Below are 24,010 nucleotides of genomic sequence, written 5' to 3'. Positions count from 1 at the left end.
ACCCGGAGTGGTCGCCTTCTGCACACCACGTTTGTGGCCCGCCTTTTAGCTGATAGGAGTGGAACCCGGAGTGGTCGCCTTCTGCACACCACGTTTGTGGCCCGCCTTTTAGCTTGTATGATTCTTGTCATTCTCCTTCAACCTCTCTCATCCGCTGACTGGATGTTTTTTGTTTGTTACACCATTTAGGGTAAACCCTAGACACTGTCGTGCCTGGCACCGACTATCATATCACGTTCAAAGTTGCTTAGGTCTCTAGTTTTTCCCATTCAATCAAACATAATCATATCAAATCAAATGTTATTTGTCACGTGCCGCGAATACAACAGGTGTCGACCTTACAGTGAAATGCTTCATTACAAGCCCTTATTAACCAACAATGCAGTTTTAAGAAAAAATACCTAAAAAAAAGAAAATAAATAAAAGTAACAAATAATTAAGGAGCAGCAGTAAAATAAGAAGCGAGGCTATATACAGGGGATATCGTTACAGAGTCAATGTGGAGGCTATATACAGGGGGTATCGTTACAGAGTCAATGTGGAGGCTATATACAGGAGGTATCGTTACAGAGTCAATGTGGAGGCTATATACAGGGGATATCGTTACAGAGTCAATGTGGAGGCTATATACAGGGGGTACCGGTACAGAGTCAATGTGGAGGCTATATACAGGGGGTATCGTTACAGAGTCAATGTGGAGGCTATATACAGGGGGTATCGTTACAGAGTCAATGTGGAGGCTATATACAGGGGGTATCGTTACAGAGTCAATGTGGAGGCTATATACAGGGGGTATCGTTACAGAGTCAATGTGGAGGCTATATACAGGGATATCGTTACAGAGTCAATGTGGAGGCTATATACAGGGGATATCGTTACAGAGTCAATGTGGAGGCTATATACAGGGGTATCGTTACAGAGTCAATGTGGAGGCTATATACAGGGGGTATCGTTACAGAGTCAATGTGGAGGCTATATACAGGGGGTATCGTTACAGAGTCAATGTGGAGGCTATATACAGGGGTATCGTTACAGAGTCAATGTGGAGGCTATATACAGGGGTATCGTTACAGAGTCAATGTGGAGGCTATATACAGGGGGTATCGTTACAGAGTCAATGTGGAGGCTATATACAGGGGGTATCGTTACAGAGTCAATGTGGAGGCTATATACAGGGGGTATCGTTACAGAGTCAATGTGGAGGCTATATACAGGGGGTATCGTACAGAGTCAATGTGGAGGCTATATACAGGGGGTATCGTTACAGAGTCAATGTGGAGGCTATATACAGGGGGTATCGTTACAGAGTCAATGTGGAGGCTATATACAGGGGGTATCGTTACAGAGTCAATGTGGAGGCTATATACAGGGGGTATCGTTACAGAGTCAATGTGGAGGCTATATACAGGGGGTATCGTTACAGAGTCAATGTGGAGGCTATATACAGGGGGTATCGGTACAGAGTCAATGTGGAGGCTATATACAGGGGGTACCGTTACAGAGTCAATGTGGAGGCTATATACAGGGGGTATCGTTACAGAGTCAATGTGGAGGCTATATACAGGGGGTATCGTTACAGAGTCAATGTGGAGGCTATATACAGGGGGTATCGTTACAGAGTCAATGTGGAGGCTATATACAGGGGGTATCGTTACAGAGTCAATGTGGAGGCTATATACAGGGGGTATCGTTACAGAGTCAATGTGGAGGCTATATACAGGGGTACCGGTACAGAGTCAATGTGGAGGCTATATACAGGGGGTACCGTTACAGAGTCAATGTGGAGGCTATATACAGGGGGTATCGTTACAGAGTCAATGTGGAGGCTATATACAGGGGGTATCGTTACAGAGTCAATGTGGAGGCTATATACAGGGGTATCGTTACAGAGTCAATGTGGAGGCTATATACAGGGGGTATCATTACAGAATCAATGTGGAGGCTATATACAGGGGGTACCGGTACAGAGTCAATGTAGAGGCTATATACAGGGGTATCGTTACAGAGTCAATGTGGAGGCTATATACAGGGGGTATCGTTACAGAGTCAATGTGGAGGCTATATACAGGGGGTATCGTTACAGAGTCAATGTGGAGGCTATATACAGGGGGTATCGTTACAGAGTCAATGTGGAGGCTATATACAGGGGGTACCGGTACAGAGTCAATGTGGAGGCTATATACAGGGGGTATCGTTACAGAGTCAATGTGGAGGCTATATACAGGGGGTATCGTTACAGAGTCAATGTGGAGGCTATATACAGGGGTATCGTTACAGAGTCAATGTGGAGGCTATATACAGGGGGTATCGTTACAGAGTCAATGTGGAGGCTATATACAGGGGGTATCGTTACAGAGTCAATGTGGAGGCTATATACAGGGGGTATCGTTACAGAGTCAATGTGGAGGCTATATACAGGGGGTATCGTTACAGAGTCAATGTGGAGGCTATATACAGGGGGTATCGTTACAGAGTCAATGTGGAGGCTATATACAGGGGGTATCGTTACAGAGTCAATGTGGAGGCTATATACAGGGGGTACCGGTACAGAGTCAATGTGGAGGCTATATACAGGGGGTACCGTTACAGAGTCAATGTGGAGGCTATATACAGGGGGTATCGTTACAGAGTCAATGTGGAGGCTATATACAGGGGGTATCGTTACAGAGTCAATGTGGAGGCTATATACAGGGGGTACCGTTACAGAGTCAATGTGGAGGCTATATACAGGGGGTATCGTTACAGAGTCAATGTGGAGGCTATATACAGGGGGTATCGTTACAGAGTCAATGTGGAGGCTATATACAGGGGGTATTGTTACAGAGTCAATGTGGAGGCTATATACAGGAGGTATCGTTACAGAGTCAATGTGGAGGCTATATACAGGGGGTATCGTTACAGAGTCAATGTGGAGGCTATATACAGGGGGTATCGTTACAGAGTCAATGTGGAGGCTATATACAGGGGGTATCGTTACAGAGTCAATGTGGAGGCTATATACAGGGGGTATCGTTACAGAGTCAATGTGGAGGCTATATACAGGGGGTATCGTTACAGAGTCAATGTGGAGGCTATATACAGGGGGTATCGTTACAGAGTCAATGTGGAGGCTATATACAGGGGTATCGTTACAGAGTCAATGTGGAGGCTATATACAGGGGGTATCGTTACAGAGTCAATGTGGAGGCTATATACAGGGGGTATCGGTACAGAGTCAATGTGGAGGCTATATACAGGGGTACCGTTACAGAGTCAATGTGGAGGCTATATACAGGGGTACCGTTACAGAGTCAATGTGGAGGCTATATACAGGGGGTATCGTTACAGAGTCAATGTGGAGGCTATATACAGGGGGTATCGTTACAGAGTCAATGTGGAGGCTATATACAGGAGGTATCGTTACAGAGTCAATGTGGAGGCTATATACAGGGGGTATCGTTACAGAGTCAATGTGGAGGCTATATACAGGGGGTATCGTTACAGAGTCAATGTGGAGGCTATATACAGGGGGTATCGTTACAGAGTCAATGTGGAGGCTATATACAGGGGGTACCGGTACAGAGTCAATGTGGAGGCTATATACAGGGGGTACCGTTACAGAGTCAATGTGGAGGCTATATACAGGGGGTATCGTTACAGAGTCAATGTGCAGGCTATATACAGGGGGTATCGTTACAGAGTCAATGTGGAGGCTATATACAGGGGGTATCGTTACAGAGTCAATGTGGAGGCTATATACAGGGGGTATCATTACAGAGTCAATGTGGAGGCTATATACAGGGGGTACCGTTACAGAGTCAATGTGGAGGCTATATACAGGGGGTACCGTTACAGAGTCAATGTGGAGGCTATATACGGGGGTATCGTTACAGAGTCAATGTGCGGGGGCACCGGTTAGTCAAGGTGATTGAGGTAATATGTACATGTAGGTAGAGTTATTGAAGTGACTATGCATAGATAATAACAGAGAGTAGCAGCAGCGTAAAAGGGGGGGGGGGTGCAATGCAAATAGTCTGTGTAGCCTTTTGATTAGATGTTCAGGAGTCTTGTGGCTTGGGGGTAGAAGCTGTTTAGAAGCCTCTTGGAAGCCTCAGTAGCCCCAGTGATGTACTGGGCCGTACACACTACCCTCTTTAGAGCCTTGTGGTCGGATACCAAGCAGTTGCCATACCAGGCAGTGATGCAACCCGTCAGGATGCTCTCGATGGTGCAGCTGTAGAACCTTTTGAGGATCTGAGGACCCATGCCAAATCTTTTCAGTCTCCTGAGGGGAATAGGTTTTATTGTGTCCTCTTGGTATGCTTGGACCATGTTCGTTTGTTGGTGAGGTGGACACAAAAGCTCGGTGTGCTCGGTCCTCCTTTTCCTGAATGCCTCGATGCCTGCTTTATATAGCAAGCCACGACCATGTGACTCACTGTCTGGAGTTATCCATTTTTGTGAACCGGGTGTTGTACCTAAAAGAAATGGCCTGTGAGTTTATGTCTACTGTAAACCTATGGATTTATATGTACTGCTGCTCTGAATAGCCATTTACTTCAATATTCATATGAGAATTATACAATCTCATAAACTAGTAGCCTACATCATTCTACTATTCCAGTCTACCTATGAAATCAGATAATCCCTCAGTGCAACAGGTTTGTGCCCAGTGTTCAGTGAAGAATTACTCCAAAGTCCAACCCCAACTGAATAGTGAAGAACGAGTTGATGTTTTGTGTTGCAGATCAAGACAGGTCGGCTGAACTACATCAGTCTTGAATAATTCTGATTGCGTGAGAATGTAAAATGTGCTCCGACAATCTAATTTCGAAAGGTGAACACGTACAACTGTCTGTCAAGGCTATTCATGAACACAGTCTACAGTCTACATCTCATAAACTAGTCTACAGTAGCCTACATCATTCTACTATTCCTTTCTACTATCTATGAAATCAGATAATCCCTCAGTGCAACAGGTTTGTGCCCAATGTTCAGTGAATAATTACTCCAAAGTCCAGCCCGTAAATGGAGGCGGGACGGAAAATGGGAAGCCATGCAGTTCGCGAAGGGAATTATTCAAACACTGGTTGCGTGACCCACATGTAACCTGTCCTATTATTAAGCAACCCCGTGATCAAGAAAAGGAACACATATTGCTGAATATGTGAATTAAGCTTCGTAAGTGAATAGTGAAGAACGAGTTGATATTTTGTGTTGCAGATCAAGACAGGTAGGCTAAACTACATCTTCCTTTAATAATTCTGATTGCGTGAGACTGTAGACTGCTATCTAGTTTCAAAAGGTGAACAAGTGCAACTGTCTGTCAAGGCTATTCATGAACACTACTGATAGCGGTTTTAAATCCATCAAAGGCTTTATTTTGTTTCATTTGACAATTTATCTTGACCTATTTGCATGGACATACAAAATCTTTTTGGATTATAATAAGGATTTATTTTGTCAATTTATATGCTAGTTTGTCTGTAATTCGAATATATGCTACTGTCAACTTTTGACAGTTTGATAAATGTTTAATTTATTCCACCCAAGTTCTATTATTATAAAGTAACTGCCTAACTCATTAAAACAATTGTGTAGTGGTTACTCAAACAGCCAGTAGAACTCAAATCATAAAAGTGATACTAACTCATATGTCATTTTTGAGTACTGTTAACAATTATTAGGTTATTGAGTAAATACATCTTTATTTATTTGTGTTCTGATCATCTCGTTATTGAGTTTTACAAGTTATGATTGTTTAATATTTGAAAGTCAATCTAACATGTATTAAATAAGTTGTTCTTACCTGATTCTATTATGTTTTACGTCTTTACTTAAAATGATAAGGTAGTAAGTAATAAGACATTGATATTTACGTAAAAAAACACTTGATTATCTGTGTTGTGCTGATATAGAATTATTACGCTTTTACAAGTTATTAATTCATAATAGTGGCACGTGGCTCTTTTTTAAAGAATTGTGGGTATTTCAAAATGTTTAGACTTCATGGTACTTTCACACAATGTCGTATTAATGTTTGAAGAAATAAAAGTATATTTCTAAAATAGTATTAAGCAGTTTGTTGTGCTATGAGGTGTAGTTGATCACGATGAACGGATATCAAATTGACGTTCAATAATGAGACAAGCCATTCCCACCATCAACTCGGTAATGTTCACCAGTCTTAATTACAGAGGATAATGCTGCATCCTGTAAAGTTTACAGCTCTACCTCCAGTTACTGCTATAGGAATGATCACTGTGCCCAACAATGCCTGCTAAGGGTGGTTAAAATTACAAATGGTCAAATACCTAAAACAATGTTAAACACTAAGACATGACCACTGAAAATGACTAATCAGAAATACTTACTACTCGAGATTTTTTTTTTTAATGAAGGTTAACAATTTAAGTAGAAGGGACCCTACATTTGTATGTTCATTACAACAAATTTTCCTCTTCAAGTAACTTAAATCGTACATAATTTAATTTAGTCGCAAAAAGCTCATAAAACACATAACAATTAAGTATTTACAACTTTAAAAGATAATCATATGGATGGAGATGTCACTGTATTACTAGAAAGTATTGAATACTGAAATACTTTGAGTTAGGTTACTTGAGTGGTTCCAAGCAACGGGTTTCCACGACAAAGACTTTTTACAATGTAGTATCCAGACCTCAATATGATCAACGTAATTCTCCGGTGTTCCCTGTTTACCAACTTCTAACACACAAACCTTTTCAATCATACCACTTAGGTAACAAGACTGTTCCACAGGACTTTGTCAGTCTTCTGTTAAGGTATGTGTAGATAATTTGTCAACACTCATCATTAGGGTTGCAAAGGAAGGGTATATTACTGGAAACGTTTCAAGTTTACCAATAAACTACTAGAATTGTTGAATTTTACAAGGATTTTTTGTAATCTATCAGAAGACATCTAGTAGCCCCTTTGGGTACTGAAACATTTTACTGGTGTCTGTAATTAGCTCTGGCCTTGTGTGTATCCTGATCATATGTCAAATATTTGATAAGATGATTTTCAAATCAAAAATAGGATGACAAAGCAGTAAAACATCCTAAATATAAACCATTAACTTAGTGAATATGATTGATGTTTAATAGGAGGGTTTCAGCATTAAATATCCTTTATACATTATGCAAGACATGTACATACGCACGCAGATATGCACGCACACACACACACACAAACACACCCACACATGCTGCCTATGAAAGTTTTCTCATTAATTTTGAAAGACGAGCTACAGATGACAGGCGGCCATTTATCATCCTACACTCATATGTTTTTTTTATTTAAAACAAATTGTATCTTGATTTCTGCAGAGAGAGAGAGAGAGAGAGAGAGAGAGAGAGTGTAACGGCGCTCGTTTGTTTAAAGAGAGTCGGACCAAAATGCAGCGTGGTGGTTACTCATGTTCTTTAATGACGAGAAGACGATACATGAAATAACTATATAATACAAAACAACAAACGGAACGTGAAAACCTATACAGCCTGTCTGGTGAACACTAACACAGAGACAGGAACAATCACCCACGAAATACACAGTGAAACCCTGGCTACCTAAATATGGTTCCCAATCAGAGACAACGAGAATCACCTGACTCTGATTGAGAACCGCCTCAGGCAGCCAAACCTATGCTACACCCCTACTCAGCCGCAATCCCAATGCCTACAAAACCCCAATACGAAACACAACATTTTAAACCCATGTCACACCCTGGCCTGACCAAATATATAACGAAAACACAAAATACTATGACCAAGGCGTGACAGAACCCCCCCTAAGGTGCAGACTCCCGGACGCACCTCACAACCATAGGGAGGGTCCGGGGGGGGGGCGTCTGTCCATGGTGGCGGCTCCGGCTCGGGACGTGGACCCCACTCCATTAATGTCATAGTTCCTCCCCCTCGCGTCCTGGGATAATCCACCCTCGCCGCCGACCATGGCCTAATAGTCCTCACCCAGAACCCCACTGGACTGAGGCAGCTCGGGACTGAGGGGAAGCTCGGGACTGAGGGGCAGCTCGGGACTGAGGGGCAGCCCGGGACTGAGGGGCAGCCCGGGACTGAGGGGAAGCCCAGAACTGAGGGGAAGCCCAGTACTGAGGGGAAGCCCAGTACTGAAAGGAAGCCCAGTACTGAGAGGAAGCACAGTACTGAGAGGAAGCACAGTACTGAGATGAAGCTCAGGCAGGTAGTTGGCTCCGGCAGATCCTGGCTGGCTGGCGGATCTGGAAGATTCTGGTTGACTGGCAGATCTGGAAGAGTCTGGTTGACTGGCAGATCTGGAAGAATCTGGTTGACTGGCAGATCTGGAAGATCATGTCTGACTGGCGTATCTAGCTGCTCTGGCTGCTCCATGCCGACTGGCAGCTCTGGCTGCTCCATGCAGACTGGCAGCTCTGGCTGCTCCATGCAGACTGACAACTCTGGCTGCTCCATGCAGACTGGCAGCTCAGGCTGCTCCATGCAGGCTGACAGCTCAGGCTGCTCCATGCAGGCTGACAGCTCTGGCTGCTCCATGTAGACTGACAGCTCTGGCTGCTCCATGCAGATTGGCAGCTCTGGCTGCTCCATGCAGATTGGCAGCTCTGGCTGCTCCATGCAGATTGGCAGCTCTGGCTGCTCCATGCAGACTGGCAGCTCTGGCTGCTCCATGCAGACTGGCAGCTCTGGCTGCTCCATGCAGACTGGCAGCTCTGGCTGCTCCATGCAGACTGGCAGCTTTGTGCAGACTGGCAGCTCTGGCTGCTCCATGCAAACTGGCAGCTCTGGCTGCTCCATGCAGACTGGCAGCTCTGGCTGCTCCATGCAGACTGACAGCTCAGGCTGCTCCATGCAGACTGACAGCTCTTGTTGCTCCCTGTAGACTGGCAGCTATGGCTGCTCCATGCAGATTGGCAGCTCAGGCTGCTCCATGCAGACTGACAGCTTTGGCTGCTCCATGCAGACTGACAGCTCTGGCTGCTCCATGCAGGCTGACAGCTCTGGCTGCTCCATGCAGACTGACAACTCTGGCTGCTCCATGCAGACTGGCAGCTCAGGCTGCTCCATGCAGGCTGACAGCTCAGGCTGCTCCATGCAGGCTGACAGCTCTGGCTGTTCCGAACAGGCAGGAGGCTCCGGCAGCGCTGTAGAGGAGGAAGGCTCTGGAAGCGCTGAACAGGCGGGAGACTCCGGCAGCGCAGGAGAGGGGGAAAACGCTGGCTGCGCTGAACAGGCGAGGCGCACTGAAGGCCTGGTGCGTGGTGCTGGAACTGGTGGTACTGGATCGAGGACACGCACAGGAAGCCTGGTGCAGGGAGCTGCCACCGGAGGACTGGTATGTGAAGGTGGCACAGGATGGACTGGACTGTGAAGGTGTACTGGAGAGCCTGAGAGCAGGACTGGCACAGGACGTGCAAGGCTAGGTAGGTACACAGGAGGCCTAGTGCGTGAGGCTGGCACATTTTTCACCAGCCGACTAACACGCACCTCAGGACGAGTATGGAGCGCTGACCCAGGTGCCATCAAATCCCCGACACGCTCTGTCAGACGAATCTTGTACCTAAAGCACCAAGCTAGCAACTCCTTCATTACTCTCCACTCCACTTTCCCCATTAACTCCTTCACAGTCTCTGCTTCGCTCACCTCTAACACCGGCTCTGGTTCTGGTCTCCTCCTTGGCTCCTCACGATTAACAAGGAGAGTTGGCTCAGGTCTATCTCCTGACTCTGCCACTCTCCCTCTGAGCCCCCAATACATTTTTGGGGCTGACTCACGGGTTTTCTTCTGCGCCGTCGTGACTGTCTCTCCAACTCCATTCTCCTATAGCCCTCTTCGCACTGCTCCAGCGAATCCCAGGCGGGCTCCGGCACTCTCTCTGGGTCGACCGCCCACCTGTCTATTTCCTCCCACGTCGTATACTCCATACTTCTGCTGTCCATAACGTCCTCCCTTTGCTGCTCCTGCTGTCGCTGCCTGTTACCACGCCACTCGGCCCGTGTGTGGTGGGTGATTCTGTAACGGCGTTCGTTTGTTGAAAGAGAGTCGGACCAAAATGCAGCGTGGTGGTTACTCATGTTCTTTAATGAAGAAAAGACGAAACATGAAATAACTATATAATACAAAACAACAAACGGAACGTGAAAACCTATACAGCCTGTCTGGTGAACACTAACACAGAGACAGGAACAATCACACACGAAATACACAGTGAAACCCCGTTCCCAATCAGAGACAACGAGAATCACCTGACTCTGATTGAGAACCGCCTCAGGCAGCCAAACCTATGACCAAGGCGTGAGAGAGAGAGAGAGAGAGAGAGAGAGAGAGAGAGAGAGAGAGAGACAGACAGACAGACAGACAGACAGACAGGCAGGCAGGCAGGCAGGCAGGCAGGCAGGCAGGCAGGCAGGCAGACAGACAGACAGACAGACAGACAGACAGACAGACAGACAGACAGACAGACAGACAGACAGACAGACAGACAGACAGACAGAGACAGAGAGAGAGGTAGTTGTCGATTCTAAAGGTCTTTCTTTGAGTTGAAGTGAACGTGGCTATGTTCACCTTTCTCACCTAATATGAGAAAGTGGAGAAATGTTCCGAAATGGTACAGTACAGAAAGTTATGTTGACTTACTGTGGGGCTGAGAGTTCCTACCAGCGGGCCGCTTAGTTAGTTGTCGCTCTCTTATCTCTTAAACATTGCAATAAGCTGAATGAAAAGTGCATTCCTGTGTTTGCCCTGAATCTAATGTATAGATCCAAATTAGTGCAAATGTATAATTAGTCCAATTGTTTTTCTTAGTTTTAAGAGGCTGAAGTTATAATAATTACACCCATTTATAGTAGCAATGGTAATGAATGGTTTGCCTCTTCTGTGGTCTCCTTGATAGCTTTATTTATAGTAAATTGAGAGATTCATACTGTTAGTTGACCTCTTCACTGTTGTCTTCTTATCCAGAGATGGTGACCTATAATGAGTTTTGAGCTGGGCACATTGGACCTGGCAGAGATGGACAACACGATGAATAGTTCTGACATGAAGACCCTGTCAACCCTGGACCACCTTTACCTCTCCTCCCTAGAGCACAGCCTCAACAGTCCCCACCACCACAGCCCAGACAGAAACCACTTATTCAACCACAGCTCAGACAGATACTACTCATTTAACCACAGCCCAGACATAAACCACTCATTCAACCACAGCCCAGACATAAACCACTCATTCAACCACAGCCCAGACATACACCACTCATTCAACCACAGCCCAGACATAAACCACTCATTCAACCACAGCCCAGACATAAACCACTCATTCAACCACAGCCCAGACATAAACCACTCATTCAACCACAGCCCAGACATAAACCACTCATTCAACCACAGCCCAGACATAAACCACTCATTCAACCACAGCCCAGACATAAACCACTCATTCAACCACAGCCCAGACATAAACCACTCATTCAACCACAGCTCAGACATAAACCACTCATTCAACCACAGCCCAGACAGAAATCACTCATCCAACTACAGCCCAGACATAAACCACTCATTCAACCACAGCCCAGACATAAACCACTCATTCAACCACAGCTCAGACATAAACCACTCATTCAACCACAGCCCAGACAGAAATCACTCATCCAACTACAGCCCAGACATAAACCACTCATTCAACCACAGCCCAGATAGAAATCACTCATTTAACCACAGACCAGACAGAAACCAGTCATTTAACCAAAGCCCAGATAGAAACCAGTCATTTAACCACAGCCCAGACAGAAACCACTCATTCAACCACAGCCCAGACAGAAACCACTCATTCAACCACAGCCCAGACATAAACCACTCATTTAACCACAGCCCAGATAGAAACCAGTCATTTAACCACAGCCCAGACAGAAATCACTCATCCAACCACAGCCCACACAGAATCCACTCATTCAACTACCCATACAACTACACATACAGTGAGTACTGTAAGGGACTTTTACTAAATCTGGCATTTACTAAAGTGTAATAACTTAATGATCTATAAAGGTAATCTTATGTTAAAGCAATTGCCACACAGTCTTTTCTCTTGCCTGTGATGCTATGTATACAGATTTAGGATCTTAATTTGATCACCCTGTTGCAAGAGAACTTTCCAGCAATGCAGGAAATGTAAAACATGCAGTGTATTTAAGGTTTAAAAAGGCTTCTGAAGTTTGAAAGTTTGACATTTCAGACTTGATTCCCCTATGAAAAATGTATCATCCCCTACAAAAATGTTCATTAATTATAATCCACATAATAATTAACATTTCCTGTTGCTGCAGGATTATTTTCCAGCTGTAGCAAACAGGCTCAAATGAAGATCCTACATCTGTATCTCATTGTGTTCTCATTTGTCTTTGTTTAGGTTCGTTAAAAGAGGAGTCCATGTCCCCTCTTTGGTCTAGCAACTGTAGTGTTGTCAGCCTGTCCAGACGCACTCTTCACTCCAAGTCCCCCACTTACACAGACCCCAGCACTCTGCTCTACATTGACTGCAGAGTGTGTGGGGACACGGCCTCAGGCTTCCACTATGGAGTCCATGCCTGTGAAGGATGCAAGGTAGGACTGAGACCTACCAAATTAGGTTCTGGTGGCTTGACAGTATGTATGGCTATTGTGTTTGCTTGGAGCTATACAAATGCATTGTTACACATTTGAGCATAAAAACAAAACAAACGTCTTGCTATTTAACCTCCAGGGGGTCATGTATTAGTAAGGATTTAACCCTGACACATAAACACCGTAAACCTTGTATTCATATCAAGCCCACTGTTTCCATTGATCACATTTATTTTTTTAAATTCTGTAAAATAATTATAGTCTGTTGCTGCTTTATGATTCTACAATCTACATGTTCTCTGCCTTTCTCTTAGGGATTCTTCCGAAGAACCATGAGGTTAAAACTGGTGTATAACCACTGTGATCTGCATTGTCGGATTCACAAAAAGAGCCGGAATAAATGCCAGTACTGTCGCTTTCAGAAATGTCTGCTTGTGGGCATGTCACGCGATGGTAAGCCACTACATTGTTGTGAAAAGTATATTTGCTTACCAATATTTTTAAGAGTCATGATATGTCATATACAGTGCATTCGGAAAGTATTCAGATCCCTTGACTTTTTCCACATTTTGTTACATTACAGACTTATTCTAAAATGGATTAAATTATTTTTTCCCCTCATCTACACACAATACCCCTTAATGACAAAGTGAAAACAGGTTTATAGAAATGTAAGCACATTTATTACAAATAATAAACTGAAATACCTTATTTAAATAAGTATTCAGACCCTTTTCTATGATGCTCGAAATTAAGCTCATGTGCATCCTGTTTCCATTGATCATTCTTGAGATGTTCTACAACTTGATTGGAGTCCGCCTGTGGTAAATTCAATTGACTGGACATGATTTGGAAAGGCACACACCTGTCTATATAAGGTCCCACAGTTGACAGAGAAATAACCAAACCATGAGGATGAAGGAATTGTCTGTAGAGCTCTGAGACAGGATTGTGTTGAGGCTCAGATCTGAGGAAGGATATCAAAAACATTCTGCAGCATCGATGGTACCCAAGAACACAGTGGCCTCCGTCATTCTTAAATTGAAGAAGTTTGGCATCACCAAGACTCTTCCTAGAGCTGTCCGCCCGGCATAACTGAGAACTCGGGGTGGAAGGGCCTTGGTCAGGAAGGTGAACAAGAACCTGATGATCACACTGACAGAGCTCCAGAGTTCATCTGTGGAGACGGGAAAGCCTTCCAGAAGGACAACCATCTCTAAAGCACTCCACCAATCAGGCCTTTATGGTAGAGTGGCCTGACGGAATTCACTCCTCAGTAAAAGGCACATGATAGCCCGCTTGGAGTTTGTCAAAAGGCACCTAAATGACTCTCAGACCATGAGAAACAAGATTATCTGGTCTGATGAAACCAAGATTTGGCCTGAATGCGAAGTGTCAAATCTGGAGGAAACATGGCCCTACAGTGAATCATGATGGTGGCAGCATCATGCTGTGGGGATGTTTTCAGTGGCAGGGACTGGGAGACTAGTCAGGATCAGGGGAGAGATGAACGGAGCAAAGTACAGAGAGATCCTTGATGAAAACCTGCTCCAGAGCACTCAGGTCCTCAGACTGGGGCGAATGTTCACCTTATAACAGGCCAATGACCAGAAGCACACAGCCAAGTCAATGCAGGACTGCTTTCGGGACAAGTCTCTGAATTTCCTTGAGTGGCCCTGCCAAAGCCCAGACTTGAACCTGATCCAAAATCTCTGGAGAGACCTGAAAATATATGTGCAGCAACGCTTCCCATCCAATCTGACAAGAGCTTGAGAGGATTTGCAGAGAAGAATGGGAGAAACTCCCCAAATAACGGTGTGTTAAGCTTGTAGAATTATACCCTAGAAGACTCAAGGCTGTAATCGCTGCCAAAGGTGCTTCAACAAAGTACTGAGTGAAGGGTCTGAATACTAATGTACACTACCGATCAAAAGTTTGGGGTCACTTAGAAATGTCCTTGTTTTCCATAAAAACACACATGAAATAAGTTGCAAAATGAATTGGAAATATAGTCAAGATGTTGACAAGGCTATAAATAATGATTTTTAATTGAAATAATAATTGTTTCCTTCAAACTTTGCTTTTGTCAAATAATTTGCATCAATTACATCCTTGCAGGCCTTTGGCATTCTAGATGTCAATTTGTTGTGGTAATCTGAAGAGATTTCACCCTATGCTTCCTGAAGCATCTCCCACAAGTTGGATTGGCTTGATGGACACTTCTTATGTACCACATGGTCAAGCTGCTCCCACAACAGCTCAATAGGATTGAGATCCTGTGACTGTGCTGGCCACTCCATTATAGGCAGATACCAGCTGACTGCTTCTTCCCTAAATAGTTATTGCATAGTTTTTAGCTGTGCTTTGGGTCATTGTCCTGTTGTAGTAGAACCCTGGCTCTAATTAAGTGCCATCCACAGGGTATGGCATGGTGTTTTGCGAATTGGAGTGATAGCTTTCCTTCTTCAAAATCCCTTTTACCCTGTAGAAATCTCCCACTTTACCACCACCAAAGCACCCCCAGACCATCACATTGCTTGACAGATGGCGTCAAGCACTCCTCCACCATCTTAATTTTGTCTGCGTCTTACGAATTTTCTTCTTTGTGATCCGAACACCTCAAACTTAGATTAGTCTGTCCATAACACTTTTTTCCAATCTTCCTCTGTCCAGTGTCTGTGTTATTTTGCCCATCTTAATCTTTTATTTTTATTGGCCAGTCTGAGATATGGATTTTTCTTTGCAACTCTGCCTGGAAGGCCAGCATCCCGGGGTTGCATCTTCACTGTTGACGTTGAGACTGGTGTTTTGCGGGTACTATTTAACAAAGCTGCCAGTTGAGGACTTGTGAGACGTCTGTTTCTCAAACTAGACACTCTAATGTACTTGTCTTCTTGCTCAGTTGTGCACCGGGGCCTCCCACTCCTCTTTCTATTCTAGTAAGAGACAGTGTGCGCTGTTCTGTGAAGGGAGTAGTACACAGCGTTGTACGAGATCTTCAGTTTCTTGGCAATTTCTCGCATGGAATAGCCTTCATTTTTCAGAACAAGAATAGACTGACGAGTTTCAGAAGAAAGTTATTTGTTTCTGGCCATGTTGAGCCTGTAATCGAACCCACGAATGCTGACACTCCAGATACTCAATTAGTCTAAAGAAGGCCAGTTTTATTGCTTCTTTAATCAGAACAAACATTTTCAGCTGTGCTAACATAATTGCAAAAGGGTTTTCTAATGATCAATTAGCCTTTTAAAATGATCAACTTGGATTAGCTAACACAATGTGCCATTGGAACAGAGGAGTGATGGTTGCTGATAATGGGCCTCTGTAGGCCTATGTAGATATTCCATAAAAATCTGCCGTTTCCAACAACATTAACAATGTCTACACAGTATTTTTGATCAATTTTATGTTATTTGAATCGACAACAAATGTGCTTTTATTTAAAAAACAAGGACATTTCTAAGTGACCCCAAACTTTTGAATGGAAGTGTAAATGTGATATTTCAGTTTTCTTTTTTATTAATTTGCAATAACATGGACTCTTAACAACATGATGAAACATTGTTGCTCCTAGGCAACGCCCCACTCCCTGCAGCACCAGCACACATCGAAATAGAATGAAAAGAATGGGTTTGGAACCTCTAATCATGGCAATTTGACTGGTAAAACTCATGGGTACACTCGCAATGGCTGCCTGGTATTGGGATTTATACAATGGGTAGGTCTAATCCTGAATGCTGATTGGTTAGTTAAAACTGCATTCCAGCTGATCTCTATTCCACAAGTTGCCACTGGCTAAATCTATGATGTTAAAATGCCTATTTACTCTGTTCCATCTGACTGTGTAATCCACTGTCTCATCAGCCCAGCCCAGCCAAGCAACATATAAACTTGAAAAAGCATCGAGACATTATCTCACATTTCTTTTAGACTAACATTTTGTTTTCAACAGCGGAGATTTGTATAAACCTTGCTGTCTGTCTCTCCGACATTTGAAAAATTGAAACAATATTAAAATTCGATCTCCAGCTGTCCCATAGTAATGAACGTGTCGGGAGTCGGGACGAAACGGACAAGCAGGCAGCGTTTCTCAGCCAGTCCAAATCATGAATAAGCTGGCATCATTTTTATGGAGATATACAAAAAATATTTTTTAAATGTTGAAAAAAATTCACATGAAACACAGCTAATTTGAGGTCTTTCCAGCTTCAGTTTGAAGTGATCATGTTACTGTAGCTGTGTTGTTGGCTAGCTCCTTTGAACAACACTGTCCTGACGAGTGAGCACATTTTCTATGCCAGGCGAAGTCGTGCCTCATTAGCTCATTGTTATGGATGTATCCAAATAAATGTCACTAGAAGACAGCTTAAACAAATGTAACATTTTGACTTTGTCTCAGACCTAACAACAATATATCCTCCAAACATCGACTTCTCTAGCATTATTACTTAATTAAGCAATAATTTGAATGAACATTCTACATTACCATGGAAGTTATTGCTTAAGTGATAATGCCTTTGAAGCCGATGTTTGGAGGATAATTTGGCACGGTTTGTCGGCCCTCAACGAACAACACCCGTGCCAATATATCCTCCAAACACCGGCTTCAAGCAATCATTTCCATGGTAATGTAGAATGTTCATTCAAATGATTGCTTTAGTGATGATGTGGCTCATGCAATGGAATGTATTTTTTCTAATGTAAGTTGAGTTGAATCAACAAATCACAGCACACATTGATGGGTACACATTCTGCTTTTACTTCCTGCTTTTCTCCTATGGGTGCACTCGCAATGGCTGTCAGTCCACCCATTATGCCATTATTGACTTGAACGGGGACACCCGTTTTATTAATTATATTTTTATGGCAGCACAGTCAGGAGCGGAGTAGAGAAGAAAATGTGCGTCTTTATTTTTTGTTGCTATTCGAACGGTTGTAAATGTGACCCAGTCATTTGGCTGACCAATGACCGTCATCCAAAATTCCATGACTGTCACAGGCTTAATCAAGGATGTTACACATATTCAATGTGAACTGTTTCAACAGCAGGTGTCTGTCTGAAACCGGGCCTTAAGTCTTTGGAAAGGTTTCTACACAGCAGGATGAAGTATAGTCCTTCCTCCAACGTCTTTGTCATTGTCTTGTTTGGGCAGCCAGTGACGTGTAGCATTATTCAATACAGAAAGAGTCTGACTGGCACCCAGGCTAGAATATAATGATTTTGATGTCCCCACGCAGCCATCCGCTTCGGCCGGATGCCCCAGGAGGAGAGAGAGAAGCTGCTGACTGAGTTTATGGATGTGTCCCCCAGGAGCCCAGAGTCAGCGGACTTGAGAGCCTTGTCCAGACAGCTGTGTCTGTCCTATCACAGACACTTTCCCCTGACCAAGAGCAGGGCCAGAGCCATCCTGTCTGGGAAGACCCACGGAAACTCAGTAAGGGCCCGATTGTTACTTGAGATACTGTACAACTACATGCACATAATCTTTAAAGTTTTTCATAAATGTTGCATTGATGTCAATGGAACATTTGTAATATGAGTCAGAACAGTGCCATTGAAAGCCACTTGACCTCTTTCTCTCTCACACACACCAGACATTTGGTTCTGTATATTTGAATATCACAGTTTTTGGAAAATGCACTCTGTCCTGATTAACTGGTAGCAAAATATCATTGTACAGTAGGAAGCAGTAATATTGGGTCATCTCAGCTTGTCTAAGAGGAAATAACTAATAGACAGTTATTTATACTGTAGAGAAGCAGATATATTTTCACTAACCTAAAAGTCAGGATTTTAATTATCTTTTATTTCCTAGTTAGATTAACCCATTGTGCACCCAGCAAGGGGCCAAATACTGAATCACTACAAATTGCCAAGAGAATGAATGGCAATGGATGGCAATGCTTCATAATACATTGTTTTTAAGGGATGTCTCTCTTTCCTTCCAGCCGTTTGTCATCCATGACATGAAGTCCCTGACAGCGGGTCAGGACTTTATAAACAGTAGACAGTTCCCTTTCCTGGAGCACCAGAGGTCTGTCCTGCCCCCTCAAGAGCCTGCCGGGGAGCTGGAGCTCTTCTTTTTCCGGCAGGTTCAGTTCCGCACCGCCGAAGCTGTACGAGAAATCATAGAGTTTGCCAAGAGTATCCCTGGGTTGACAGAGCTGGACATAAATGACCAGGTGACCCTGCTGAAGTACGGGGTCATCGAGGTCATGTTGATCATGCTGGCGCCGCTTATGAACAAGGACGGCACACTGTTCGCCTACGGACAGATCTTCATGACCCGGGAGTTCCTCAAGAGTCTGAGGAAGCCCTTCTGTGAGATGATGGAGCCAAAGTTTGAGTTTGCGGTAAAATTCAACGTGCTGGAGCTGGACGATAGTGATACAGCGCTCTTCCTCGCTGTCATCATCCTCAGTGGAGGTGGTGTTTTTCCGTTTTACATTTATGCATTTACAGTTGAAGTCAGAAGTTTACATACACATAAGTTGGAGTCATTAAAACTTGTTTTTCAACCACTACACAAATGTATTGTTATCAACTATAGTTTTGGCAAGTCGGTTTTGGACATCTGTGCATGACACAAGTCATTTTCCAACAATTGTTAACAGACAAATTATTTCACTTACAATTCACTGTACCACAATTTCAGTGGGTCAAAAGTTTACAAACACTAAGTTGACTGTACCTTTTAACAGCTTGGAAAATTCCAGAAAATAATGTAATGGCTTTAGAAGCTTCTAAGTAGGCTAATTGACATCATTTGAGTCAATTGGAGATGTACCTGTGGATGTATTTCAAGGCCTACCTTCAAACTCACTGCCTCTTTGCTTGGCATCATGGGGAAATCAAAAGATATCAGCCAAGACCTCAGGAAAAAAATTGTAGACCTCCACAAGTCTGGTTCATCCTTGGAAGCAATTTCCAAACGCCTGAAGATACCACGTTCATCTGTACAAACAATAGTACGCAAGTATAAACACCATGGGACCACGCAGCCGTCATACCGCTCAGGAAGGAGACACATTCTGTCTCCTAGAGATGAACGTACTTTGGTGCGAAAAGTGCAAATCAATCCCAGATCAACAGCAAAGGACCTTGTGAAGATGCTGGAGGAAACAGGTACAAAAGTATCTATAGCCACAGTAGATCAAGTCCTATATCGACATAACCTGAAAGGCCGCTCAGCAAGGAAGAAGCCACTGCTCCAAAACCGCCATAAAAAAGCCAGACCACAGTTTGCAACTGCACATGGGGACAAAGATAGTACTTTTTAGAGAAATGTCCTCTGTTCTGAAGAAACAAAAATAGAACAGTTTGGCCATAATTACATCGTTATTTTTGGTGGAAAAGGGGAAGGCTTGCAAGCCGAAGAACACCATCCCAACCGTAAAGCACGGGGGTGGCAGCATCATGTTGTGGGGTGCTTTTCTGCAGGAGGGACTGGTGCAGTTCACAAAATAGATGGCATGATGATGATGGAAAATGATGTGGATATATTGAAGCAACATCTCAAGACATCAGTCAGGAAGTTAAAGCTTGGTCGCAAATGGGTCTTCCAAATGGACAATGACCCCAAGCATACTTCCAAAGTTGTGGCAAAATGGCTTAAGGACAACAAAGTCAAGGTATTGGAGTGGCCATCACAAAGCCCTGACTAAATCCTATAGAAAATCTGTGGGCGGAACTGAAAAAGTGTGTGCAATCAAGGAGAGCTACAGACCTGACTCAGTTACACCAGCTCTGTCAGGAGGAATGGGCCACATTTCACCCAACTTATTGTGGGAAGCTTGTGGAAGGCTACCCGAAACGTTTGACCCAAGTTAAACCATTTAATGGCAATGCTACCAAATACTAATTGAGTGTATGTAAACTTCTGACCCACTGGGAATGTGATGAAAGAAATAAAAGCTGAAATAAATCATTCTCTTTACTATTCTGACATTTCATATTCTTAAAATGAAGTGGTAATACTAACTGACCTAAGACAGGTAATTTTTACTAGGATTTAAATGTCAGTAATTGTGAAAAACTGAGTTTAAATGTATTTGGCTAAGGTGTATGTAAACTTCCGACTTCAACTGTATGTTAGATAGATGCGGTAAAGAGGTCAATGGAACTCATCCCAAATGTGTGGGGGAAAGATACCTTGGGGAAAATGTCCAGATTCTTCTCATTGCCCCCTAGCAAAATTAGCTTACCTTAAGGCGATTGTTTATACAGTATGTGTATTTCACACTATGTTGAGGTAAACATCGAAGTATATTGCTTGTATGCATGTCAACCCCAATACATGTTCATGTCATCGTCACCAATCAACTGCATTGCAGTTCAAAATTACTTTGGCTACCACCACCGATTTTTGTATGCTAGCTATTCTACCAGTTTATACAAACCGGATTTAGCATTTAGCAGTCACTTTTTCTAAACCTGAAAAGGAACTTCTCAATGTTATGCAGCAAAAACAGCCATATATATCAAAATCAGACTTTAGAAAACACATTGTGGGCCTGTTACAATACATCAATCATGACGGATTTGACGAAAATCCACTTTGTTTGATCAGATTTGTTGATTGTGCGCCAATATGGCATCCTTCTACTATCCCCAAAGGTCTGCCTTCCATTGACCTCAACTGCAGGATTAGGTGTTTTATTGCTCTGAGATGGCTTGATTGGGCTTGACACCAGATATAAAACAATGGTGACCTATTTTATGCTGTATCATTTCAATTGACCTTGGACTTTGCTCATCAGGACATTGCAACTTCAGATCATTTGATGTATACTGTATGTCCAATCTTCCTCTATTTCCCTCTCTCCTCTTGCACTTTCCACTCTCTGGTGACCTCTAACCTTGACCTTGTTGTGCTCTACTCTAGACCGTCCAGGCCTGGTGAATGTGAAGCCCATCGAGGACCTCCAGGAGGCAGTACTGCAGGCCTTGGAGCTGCAGTTGAAGACCATCCACCCAGACTGCCCCCAGCTGTTTGCCAGGCTGCTGCAGAAGATGACCGACCTGCGGCCGCTGGTGGCTGACCACGTCCGGCTCATCCACCTGCTCAAGAAGCAGGAGCTGGAGACGTGTCTGCACCCCCTACTACAGGAAATCATGAGGGACCTGTACTAGAGTAGTGGGAGACTCAGGTTAACAGCTATGAAGAAAATAAGACTATACAGCAGTGGAGGCTGCTGAGGGGAGGACAGCTCATAATAATGGCGCAAATGGAATCAAACACATGGAAACTGCATTTAACCCAACCCTCTAAATCAGAGAGGTGCGGAGGGCTACATTAATCAACATCCACGTCATCTGTGCTGATGGACCAGTGGGTTAACTGCCTTGCTCAGGGGCAGAGCGACAGATTTGACCTTGTCTGCTCTGGGATTCAATCCAACAACCTTTTGGTTACTGGCCCAATGCTCCTACCCACCAGGCTACCTGCTGCCCATATTGGTGGTACCACCAACATCCTGTGCTATACAGTAGAGTTTTATCCAACTAGTGTGTTTATTATAACAATATGCAGAACCTCATAGGTCTTTATCTCGCCAGATCTGTTGGTGCTTTGGTCAACTCTTCTGTCATGTATATAATAGCAGCAATAGTCACTGAGACCAGGCTAGTTTTCATCAGGCTCTCAGTTAAAGCAAATGTCTGGCTTCACAGGTGACCTCCATGACAAGTGAGGGTTAAGTCTGTTTTCTTGGGACTTGTTGTTTAATAGAAGGATCTGTGAACTCTATTTAAACAATAATGAACGAGGGGGTGTGGTTTATGGCCAATATACCATGGCTAAAGGCTGTTCTTATGCACGACGCAACGCTGATTGCCTGGATACAGCCATTAGTCGTGGTATATTGGCCACATACCACAAAACCCCTAGGTCCCTTATTGCTATTATAAACTGGTTACCAACGTTATTTGAACAGTAAAAATAAATGTTTTGTCATACCAGTGGTATACAGTCTGATATATCACGGCTTTCAGTCAATCAGCATTCAGGGCCCAACCACCCAGTTTATAATACATTATGAATGATTCATTACTGAGCTTCCTAACATCTTGCTGTAACTGCAGCTATTCTGTCTTTTACCATGCTTTTTAATTAAAGGGATGAAAGGAGAATTGCTTTTAATTACAGGACATTTATTGGGGCATCCTAAAATAAAATAAGCAGATACCTACAGGTGTTATATACTGTGAAACACAATGTGTGTTATCATAATACATTGTTCATGATGTCTTTTTTTATGTAAGTTTCCATGTCTTTGAAGCATTTTTGAGAGGTTAGATGAGTGTCTGTTAGTTTCCATTTCCTCAACTTCACCCCCTCTAAACATTTCAGTGTATAATGTAACATGTACTACCATGGAAATATGCTATCCTGTGTTATGTATAAATCACCTGTATAAACAATACTAATATCCTTCCTGATAAATACTTAAAGTACATTTTAATGTTGCCATCGCGTGGTGAATATGTCAGAGATGCTATCGGCTTCATGATGTTATGCAATGTCTTGATATTCCACTGTTGCTGGGGCAAAACGTGTCAGTGCTCGTTTTAAGGTAATGATTGGTAAGTGTTTTTCTGTTGCTCACTAGAAAAACGAGATTTCAGTCTCGGAGGTGTTTCCTGGCCGATTCCGCGTTTGGTTAATGATGTTTGTCCCCCATAAGCCACTGTAGACGCAGAAGCCTATTTCACTTCCTCAAAATCCTCAGAATGAATCTATGACAACTCAAGAAATCAGTAATAAATGTTCACGTTTTTGCTGATAATATTTTAGTTGCTCAATTTTTCATCTAACTGACATGTTTGGTGCAGTATTTCTCAAGTTAATAAATGTGCGGTGTGTTGTCTTACGTAAACAAAGTCGTCTTATATAAACAGTGGGAGCTGCTGGGCAGGTCTATCTCACTGTCTATGCTATTGGATAGAGAACAATCGCCGCAGCTGTTCACCCCATGTTAGTGGGCAAATGGACATCGTCAAATCAAAACCCAACCTTAATTTAACCGTTGTGTTGCACGGATGTTACAAAATCAATTTTAGACGAAAACTGACTTTATGACCAAAATTATCATATTTACACCTTAGTACATTTTGTCACTAGAATAACTGTTTCTGACACATATTGATTCTACATAGGCAGTTCTCAAAGGGATTCGTTGCTTTGATTATTGCTATACAATGAGATATGGTATGGTTCAAATTTTTTAGTTTATTCAAAACATAATTGGGGAAATGGTACAATAGTTATTCTGCCAAAGTGAATTAATGTGCATCACAGGTAGTAGACTTGCAGTACACGTATCTACAGGGTTATAATCTTCTTTGTTGTATAAGTGTCTATCTTTTGAATATTTATTTTAATGTTGGTGCCCAAAGTCAGAGTCATCGTGATT

General features: G+C 43.3%; 1 protein-coding gene across 4 annotated transcripts; it reads left to right on the top strand.

Annotated features, from left to right (window-relative positions):
• Positions 1 to 5,050: 5,050 nt before the first annotated feature.
• LOC118359629 (peroxisome proliferator-activated receptor gamma-like) lies at positions 5,051 to 23,641 on the top strand. Of its 4 annotated transcripts, none has more exons than XM_052481996.1 (8): positions 5,051 to 5,212; positions 6,743 to 6,785; positions 10,959 to 11,970; positions 12,402 to 12,595; positions 12,910 to 13,048; positions 17,834 to 18,030; positions 18,545 to 19,022; positions 21,481 to 23,641. In XM_052481996.1, the coding sequence occupies exons 3-8, from the start codon at positions 10,974 to 10,976 to the stop codon at positions 21,726 to 21,728; spliced, it is 2,253 nt and encodes a 750-aa protein (XP_052337956.1). In that variant the 5' UTR covers positions 5,051 to 5,212; positions 6,743 to 6,785; positions 10,959 to 10,973; the 3' UTR covers positions 21,729 to 23,641. The 4 variants fall into 4 exon arrangements, with proteins under 4 accessions (XP_052337956.1, XP_052337957.1, XP_052337959.1 ...); XM_052481998.1 differs by having other exon boundaries at positions 5,074 to 5,160; XM_052481997.1 differs by lacking the exon at positions 6,743 to 6,785.
• Positions 23,642 to 24,010: the final 369 nt, after the last annotated feature.

This window comes from Oncorhynchus keta, chromosome 27 (assembly GCF_023373465.1).
Source record: "Oncorhynchus keta strain PuntledgeMale-10-30-2019 chromosome 27, Oket_V2, whole genome shotgun sequence".
Lineage (NCBI taxonomy): Eukaryota > Metazoa > Chordata > Actinopteri > Salmoniformes > Salmonidae > Oncorhynchus > Oncorhynchus keta.
The sequence above is the reverse complement of the archived record's forward strand: the minus strand, read 5'-3'. Positions and strand labels throughout refer to the sequence as shown.